We start from the raw sequence: 9471 nt of genomic DNA, 5'->3' as shown, positions 1-9471 counted from the left end.
CTCAACTTTCTTCTTATGTACAAATCTCATATCCTTTTCCTTTGTATATATGAATATGTGTAATACTCTAATGATGTAATTTCTGTATTGTTCATGCAATCTCCCATGAGAGGAAATAAAGAATGAATGAATGAATGAAGTATTGCCGACAGCGTTAGAGTGAATGATTCATTTGACTTAGTTCATTCATCTCCGTATTTGATCAAAACTCCACTAAATTTCACAAGCCTTCACGTTGTAATTTCCGCGCGCTTTGAGAGGAACGAATGTTTTTTTCGTAACACTTTTCTCTTCCTGAAAAAAGTTCTTTTGTTGATGCTCGCAAATAAAAAAAAAATCTCTGTTTATTACACTACCCAAAACCTCGGGTACCTGTAAAGTGCGAAACGAAATGAAATCTACCGAAACGAAACGAAACCCACCGAAACGAAACAGATTGTATAACCGAACTCTTTTAATCATAATAATTAAAAATGGTATCTTAGGCCCCTGTGAAAGTTACCACATATAAACAAAATTCGCCTCCCCTTTGATGTAGGCTTTCGGCTTCATTGATACAAAGTTTTAAAAGTTGGAAAGGGAGGGGGGGGGGGGGGGGGGGGAGGGTGAGTAAGCACAAAGTACATATCCGAAGTTGATTAGATACCATGTGCAATTAGTTTCGGATCCATACATTTCAGAACCGAGGGTTACAGTCTCAGAGATCTGGGGAAACACACTATACGAGGGGTGGGGTCGCCGACGTTGGATCCGCCTTTGGGCATAGATACATTGTTTGAAGAAGCTGGTGTCTGAGAAAGTTGAAAGCAGGAAGAGCTCTTAACCTTTTATTTTATCTCTAACTGCTGAGGTGCGAGTACTTTCAATAATAGAAAAAATCAAATAGTATTTTAGTTTATTTATTTAGGAATAGGCACATATACAATATAAATACAAGACAATATCACAGAGGAACACATAGTTAAAATAAAAGTTGTTGTTAAATACATAAGATAAAAAGGTAAATTTAACAGCTATTTGACTTTAAGAGCACAGTGAATAAATTAATGTACATGCCTATGCCAAGGATAACCCATGAAAGCCATATAGCTTATTTCCAATGGGGTCCTTTACCATATTATATGAATGCAATTCGGTAAGATATATATACATGTATTATTAATAATTATAATTGATATGTAGTGAGTCTAAAGATAACTCTATACATTTTGGGTGTTGCTAAGACGGAGAATTGAAAACGGGATGGAAAACAGAATTTTTTTATTGCAATAATATCAGGAGGAGGTCAGCATTTTGTAAAATCAAAAGGCTTATGAACAAGGGAAGCAGAAATTACAAAGAAAACGAGAGGACATACTCAGAATCCACTGTTTGATATACTACATACAAATATACAATATCCACATGTATACATATATTTGTCTTTAGAGCAAAAAATACTTAAACATGTATTTATACCCAAAGGCGGATCCAACGCCGGCGACCCCACCCCTCGTTTAGTGTGTTTTCCCAGACCTCTGACCAGTGAGAATGTAACCCTCCGTTCTGAAATTTATGGATCCGAAACTAATTGCACATGGTATTTAATCAACTTCGGATATGTACTTTGTGCTTACTCACCCACCCCCTTTTCCAAATTGTATCAGTCAAGCTGAAAGCGTACATCAAAGGGGAGGCGAATTTTATTTATATGTGGTAACTTTCACAGAGGCCCAAGGTAACATTTTTAAATATTATAATTAAAAGAGGTTGGTTATGCAATCTGTTTCGTTTCGGTAGGTTTCGTTTCGGTAGATTTCGTTTCGCACTTTCATATGAAGCAGAATTTATTGAAAAACTTCTACGTGAGAAGAAAAAATCTCTCGCTGTGACCTTCAATTCGACTTTTAGATATATCGATGACGTTTTGTCTATTAACAATGATAGCTTTCATTCATACGTAGATTTGATATATCCCTGTAAGCTCGAAATAAAGGACACCACACGGTCGTCCACTTCTGCTTCATACTTAGATATTTTATTGAAAGTAGACATTAACGGCAAACTGACAACTCAACTGTATGACAAACGGGGACGATTTCAGCTTCTCCATCGTCAACTTCCCACATTCATGTAGCAATATTCCATTATCACCTGCATATGGTGTTTATATATCTCAACTGATTCGATATGCAAGAGCTTGTTCTGGGTATAGTCAGTTTTTAAATCGAGGTAAGCTACTGACAAACAAGTTGATGGTACAGTGATTTCAACAGTCTCGATTGAAGTCAGCATTTCGCAAATTCTATGGTCGTTATGACGATCTAGTTCGTCAATACAACCTCGCATTGGGTCAAATGCTGTCTGACGTGTTTCATACCGGTTGTTAAGCCGTTCTTGGCACACTGATTTTGACTGCGGATGGCTCCGTTTGCCTGATCGGGATGTGGGGCTCGCGGCGGGTGTGGCCGGTCGGCAGGGGATGCTTGCTCCTCCTGGGCGCCTGGTCCCACCTCTGGTGTGTCCAGGGGTCCGTGTTTGCCCAACTGTCTATTTTGTATTGCTTGTAGGAGTTATGAGATTGATCACTGTTCGTTACCTTCACCTTGCACTTTGCAAGTACCCCCAAAACCTCTCTGGTACATACATTTGGTACTTACACTAATTTTTCTTGTTTCATGATTAGGCAAACAGAGAGATATTTGTATCTAAGCAGTGAACAAGAAACATATTAACGCAAGCTCAAAAGATTGACCGCAAATAATTTGTTTTCATTTTACCAACCGTAAAAAATGTTAATTTTGGATGAGAACAAGTATTAATGCTGGAGATTAAAATCATCATATATTACCAGGTAAAACTTTGATCCCCTATCGTCGCCTCATGTAACTCCTTGGGGCTATGATTTGAATAAATTGGAATCTGCGCTACCTGCTGATTCTTGCATATTGATACGATTAATCATGGCCCGGTTGGCTTTGAGAAGACGATTCCCCCATATATTGCCATGTAAAACTTTGATCAACTATTGAAGCTGCATTGTACACTCAGGGGCCATGGTTTGAACAAACTTGAATCTGTACTAACTGTGGATGCTTGTACATCAATACGACTAATCATGCCACTGTTGCTCTAAAAAAAAAAAAAAAACGATTGTCAAAGAATTCAAATATAGATTTTTTTCCTTAGTTGTGAGCCCACCATACCTCCCGAGATTATCATTTGAACTACGTGAATCTATACTATATGAGGATACTTGCAAATTAATTTAACGCTGCTGATCCGGTGAAGATCTAATATACATGAATCCCTTGGTGTAATGCATAAAGCGACCTTCTGTTTGTTTACTGAAAGCGCTATCTGGTAATATTCTAATTTTTAAGACAATTTGTTTCACATGTTTATTGTTAAATGCTTACCTATAAGAAATGGTAAACGCACATAATTTCATGAAAATTTCAAATAAATATCTATGAAAATATAGAAAACACTAGTATATAAGGATTTATTTGAATATGTCCTTGTTTTAGATGGTGTCGAACACCTTGGGTACAATGTTATCCTCCATGAACATCGAAAGAGGAAGTAGAAGAAAAGTACTACTGTGAAGTATTGAGGAAAATGAGTTCACGATTTAAGATAACCGACCTAAGTACATTTTTGTACGTTAACCCCACCCCTTCCACCTCCCAGTATTTTTTCTTATTTTCAAATTTGGATACATATGTACAGTGGTTAACAAAAGAGGTATTTGTATCTGGTGCCGAGACCACCAGATTACATTAAAACCTACATAAATTTGGCGAACACTTCCCACAACAAGTAACTAAATAAAGATGGAGCAATGTCGTGAGAAATATATTGTATCTATGCATGTATGTACCGATACATGCACATTATCAGTTATTTAGCATCATTCATAACTGACGCCATCAAATGTGAGATGTGGTGCCTAGTCATTCCTTGTTGACTTTTGTAACATGTATACATGTACGTAGAGTTGAACTATGTAAGTTAGAATAATTTCAAAACCTAATTTGATCAATTAAACCACCTTTATACACATATGTCTTTTCTAATCACGAAGCACGAGTTTTTCCCCATTCTTTAGAACATTTTCCATGTGCTAAAGTCATTGTACATGTACACCAATACCACATTGCACAAAGGTTAATTAATTCTAATCGACAGAACTCTAACTTGGCATTAACTCATCTATTTCGTAGGCGGATTCAGGAATTTGTGAAAGGAGAGGGGGATCTAGTGCTTGATCTTTTAACTACTTTTCACAATCTGCACCCTATCTCATTTACACTTTTTGCTTGTGTTCATAACGTCTTAGGGAGACCTTGAGACAGTTTATACACGGAAATGCTTTGTGTTACTTACATATGTATTTACTACTTGTTTACCAAGTTCTTGCCATTGTTATCGCTATACTCAGATCTGATATTAAATCATAATTTTAATAAAAGCTTATTTAAAGGTTACACTCCCACAGGGGCGTCGGTAAATTTTTGACATTGGGGAGGCGAACTGGATCGAGAGAGAGAGAGAGAGGGGGGGGGTCTAACTAACGTGTTTTGACTTAAATTCAGATTTCCACCAGAATCTTGATATTTTTTTCCTATTCTGTCAATGTCGTAAAGACACCATCTGGTAATACTTGTATAAGCCAGGCTCCAGTATCATGTAACAAATCACCTGTAAGATGTCCATTACTATTGAACTGAAACTCTTAATTTGCAGACACTAGAAATTTGATGAAGCAATATTGAATAACAATTTCATTTAGGAATCATCGACTTATTGATCATCGCAATATTCAGATTTTGAATTAAGCTTAAGATGTTTCATGATCTTTTGCCTGAAAATAAGAGGGGAAAAAATGAAGATTTATCTGATGATAAAATCATAAGATTTTATTAGTTTCCTTTTAAAATATCACAGAGTAGATACAATATAATATGTCGATACTTCGTCATAATGTAACCATACGTATGGAACGTTTAAACTAAAAGCGGTTGAAAGAATTTCGCAATTCTGGATTCTTCTTGCCTAAACAACGCTCAGAGACCAAAATAGACAAACATGAGATAATTACAACAATGAAGAGAAGAGATGTCAAACGATATAATATGCATATTAATCAATAACAATAACTGACAAGATATACTTAAGAACACATAATTCTTTTCCAAATGTTATATATACATATATATTGCTATGTCATGTTATTATCAATAAATCTTCCACAAGATCAAGAATCTCTGTCTCTTTTGTGTTGAGTATGACAAGAGAGATAACTCTAAATTTCAGAATGACACCCCCAGCTCATACCATGGAAACAAGAGAAGTGTTGTGAGACTTTGCTACGCCATACAGAAGTGTAATACTATAGGTAATATTAAGATATATTATTGGAAGAAACGATCGTCGTCAAAAGGTCGTTTTTATCCATACATCTGATTATTTAGAAGTATTATCACGGATATCTGAATTTTATAGATAGATATAAATAGAAAAAAGACGGGAAAATCTATGTATATATATATATATATATATATATATATATATATATATATATATATATATATGAGTACACGTATTTATATGTATAGGCCTAGACTGAGGTTTTTTCCCCCTATTTATATGTTTTTATTAAAATTCAGATACCTGTCGTAATATTTATAAGCAAAATTAATTAAAACGAAAGTAGGAATCTCAGTGCTGATCAGCTTTATGAGGGTGCGGAATAAGTCCTTTGGGGGTACAGAATTCGAAGCGTGTTTTACTACATAAGTTGACATATTTAGCTTGGTTACAGCTATAGAGATATTAACATACGACAGAACACGTGATGTCCCCGGTTACCCTTTCTCGTTTCCCACCTTGCAGTTCCTGCTAGAAATAGGTGAACACTTCAACAATATTCGTCAACCCAGGGCATAGCTTCGTTAGGCTCGAGTAGGCACATGCCTACAATTTTTGTTTGTTTTCACATTTTTGTCCATAAATGTTTGTAAAATATAATATGTTCATATATTCTCTAGTTTTTAAAATCGCATATAAAATTATTATTCCGTCGGACCTTTTCTTTTTATAATGCATTCTACATGATGTAAATACTACCGGTAAATAATGGTTATATATATTTTTTTTTTTTTGTAAATTTATGGTGATCATAATGACTCACTCGACTCGGTTTAAAAATCTATGCACAATATTTAATGTCTATTACAATAATTTTAATGATGAGAGTAGTGCAAATGAGCCCTAATATTTCACAATTTTCTCGGAGGTGACCACAGGAACCCCTTCCGCACCTACTCCCTCGGTGCTTCGTGCGTCGGGTTTCAACTTCGGGCCTACACATTGAAATAGTGCTAGCTACGCCCCTGGCAACCACACGTAAGGATACAAATTTTTATCTCAGTGGAGGTAGGGGGCAATGAACCAGTCTCCATTCATTCATTCTTTATTTCCCCATTATGGGATTGAATATAGATATATTAATTACATGCAATTACATATATATGACAAAATATAGAGGAAAACAAAATGATAATAAGCAGAGTGATGATGATATATACAATGAATATATAATTCTTTTGAATTAACACACAAAATTGCATTTTATACGTTTCTTGTGCAAAAAACGCTATTTGGTATTGAACACCGCTATCACCTATTTTCATGCATGTACAAAAGGATCCAACGTAAAATGATTAATGCAAAATTGATAACATTTTGTGAAAAACACCTTAGCTGGGTGACAGAGTTACATTCAGTGGAGTTCGGCTGCTGATTCCTTTTCAATTCTATGGACAATCTAAGTTGATGATAGGGAATAAAAAGAGCAAATATGAATTAATTAAATGCTTAGTACCATTTTCTGGTTATAAATGTGACAGGGTTTAGATGATGTGACAGGGTTTAGATGGTGTGACAGGGTTTAGATGATGTGACAGGGTTTAGATGGTGTGACAGGGTTTAGATGATGTGCACTGTATGTTCGATGTTTATTGTGATTATTAATAATTATTTATAATTGCAATAGGTATAATTTTAGATTACACAATTTACATTAACAATTATTTTTCATACTTTGTTGATTGAAATTTTTGTTGTGTAATTACTAAATTTATATTCTTTAATATGTAGAATATTTAGATTAGCCATGGACCCCCTCCACAGTGCCCAAGATGCTGTCCGATGTGACCTTTGTGAGACAGCTATAGTCCAGATGTACTGTGATTTATGCCATGTCAACCTGTGCATTGCCTGTTTAGGCAAACATGTTGCTGATGACTATGACAAACACAAAGTGGTCCCATTCCATACTCGAAAATCAACATTAATCTATCCCAAGTGTAGTACACATCAAACTGAAAATTGTAAATTGCAATGTAAGGAATGTGACGTGTTTGTCTGTTTATTGTGTGCTGCTGAAGATAAACACAAGGGTCATACATTTTCAATTCTTTCTGAAATCTACAACAAAAGAAAAGCAGACATTACTAAAGATTCAGAGGAGATAATAAACATAATTTCTCCAACATATGAAGAAATGGCCATTGATTTAGAAACTCAAATAACCAACTTGGATAGGGAATATGTGAAATTCACAACAGTAGTTACAAAACATGGAGAGGAATGGCACAAGGAAGTTGACAATGTCATCAACAAAGTGGAAAATGAAATAGAAGAGATGAAAATCAAACACCTGGGAATTCTAAAGAAACATTTGGATGAAATTAAGCAGATACGGTCCCTTATTGAGCAATCACTGATTACTCTGAAGAAAATGGAGGAATCCAATGAAGTGTCTGTGACCATGGAATACAGATCCGAAAACAAAGAATTCAGAAAACTTCCTCCCAAAGTCCGAGTCTCACTGCCTGCATTTAGTCCAAACATGATAGACAGTGAACAGCTTTACAAGTCACTGGGATCTTTGATACCATTATCATTTACGATAGATGGAAATGGCTACACACTGAAGAAAACAGAAACCTCACCCAAAGAACTGATGGTTGAACCAGAGCTTGTCACTACATTAAATACTGGGTACGAAGACCTCCACAGTCTTGCCTGTCTGAATGAAGAAGAATTCTGGACAAGTGCAGAATCTGTCAGTGATATGAAATGCTTTAATGTTCAAGGTGCAGTTATCAATACAACCAAAACAAAATCAGGGGAATATCCATATGATATAGCAGTGACAAGTGATGGGGATCTAGTGTACTCTGACTGGGCAAAAAATACTGTGAATAAAGTGAAGAGTGGACAGACAGAGGAGGTGATCAGACTACAGGGCTGGAAACCCAGCCAACTCTGTGTCACCTCATGTGGTGATCTCCTGGTTGCCATGTTCAGTGATGATGCAACACAATCCAAAGTTGTCCGTTACTCAGGTTCCACAGAGAAACAAACAATCCAGTATGATGATGAGGGTAAGCCTCTATATTCAGGAAATTCTTTTACTAAACACATCAGTGAGAACAGGAACCTGGATATCTGTGTGGCTGACTTTGTAGCTGGGGCAGTAGTGGTGGTCAACCAGGCTGGAAAACTTCGATTTAGATACACTGATCATCCCTCTAATAATACCGAAAACGAACCATTCCAACCCTGGGGAATAACAACAGACAGTCAGAGTCATATCCTGATAGCAGACATTGATAAACGCTGTATCCAAATCTTGGACCAGAATGGACAGTTCCTCCGCTATATAGATAACTGTGATCTGAAGGACCCATCTGTTTTATGTATGGACAAAAGTGACAACTTGTTTGTTGCTGAGTATTGTAGTGGAAATGTGAAGAAAATCAAATATGTGCAATGAATACTATTGTTTATAGTCAAGCTGGAGACACCATGGCTTTATGCTCAAATTTCAAATTAATTATCGAGCTCAACCTACTTATAAAACTTTACATGGGATAATACAGATGTAGATACCGATATCCACTCCACTCCAGGCTTAATAACCCCAGGTTCCATCGTTTGAAATTTACGATAAAAAAAAAACTTAAATCCGCACAACTTAGGAACGTTTACATATTAATATGATTTTATATTTGATATAACGACGTCAGTGACGTTAATTCTATGAGAGATGCTCACATTCTGAAACACAAGTAACAAACCTTGTTGATAGGAGATCTTATTGGTATATATTTAGGGGTTGAAAATTTAATTCACATACTCAAGTCGGGACTTGAGGGGCCAACTTTTGCCAAGTCCCACAGGGAACCATCCAAGTCCAGACTGAATTTAAAAATGTGTTATTGTTTTTATATAATTACATTATAATCATCAAATGGCTTAATAAATACCAGTATTTACATTTTCAATCTTTTTATTCTGGCTATTGGCGTCTTCGGTGATGTATCTCGACGGGTCGTTCGCAAGAAAGCAAAAAATATAGAGTTGTGAATTTGAACTTGTTAAGATATTTTATTCTAAAATACAGTCATTTTTATTATC

The 9471-nt window shown here is 35.7% G+C and overlaps 1 protein-coding gene and 1 long non-coding RNA gene across 3 annotated transcripts in view; one reads left to right on the top strand and one right to left on the bottom strand.

Moving 5' to 3' along the window:
* Positions 1-3154, bottom strand: part of LOC125659255 (uncharacterized) — an 18080-nt gene extending 14926 nt beyond the window's left edge. The window contains exon 1 of the long non-coding RNA XR_008798566.1: positions 2831-3154. This is a non-coding gene — a long non-coding RNA (uncharacterized LOC125659255). The remainder of the gene's footprint in view (positions 1-2830) is intronic.
* Positions 3155-5204: 2050 nt separating this feature from the next.
* Positions 5205-9471, top strand: LOC125659661 (uncharacterized). Of its 2 annotated transcripts, none has more exons than XM_056149281.1 (2): positions 5205-5380; positions 7144-9471. In XM_056149281.1, exon 2 carries the CDS (start codon positions 7160-7162, stop codon positions 8825-8827), a length of 1668 nt encoding a protein of 555 aa, XP_056005256.1. In that variant the 5' UTR covers positions 5205-5380; positions 7144-7159; the 3' UTR covers positions 8828-9471. The 2 variants fall into 2 exon arrangements, with proteins under 2 accessions (XP_056005256.1, XP_056005257.1); XM_056149282.1 differs by lacking the exon at positions 5205-5380 and adding an exon at positions 6164-6390.

This window comes from Ostrea edulis, chromosome 9, assembly GCF_947568905.1.
Source record: "Ostrea edulis chromosome 9, xbOstEdul1.1, whole genome shotgun sequence".
In the NCBI taxonomy this organism is placed as follows: Eukaryota; Metazoa; Mollusca; class Bivalvia; order Ostreida; family Ostreidae; genus Ostrea; species Ostrea edulis.
Note: the sequence above shows the minus strand (reverse complement) of the source record. Positions and strands in the feature narration are given on the sequence as shown.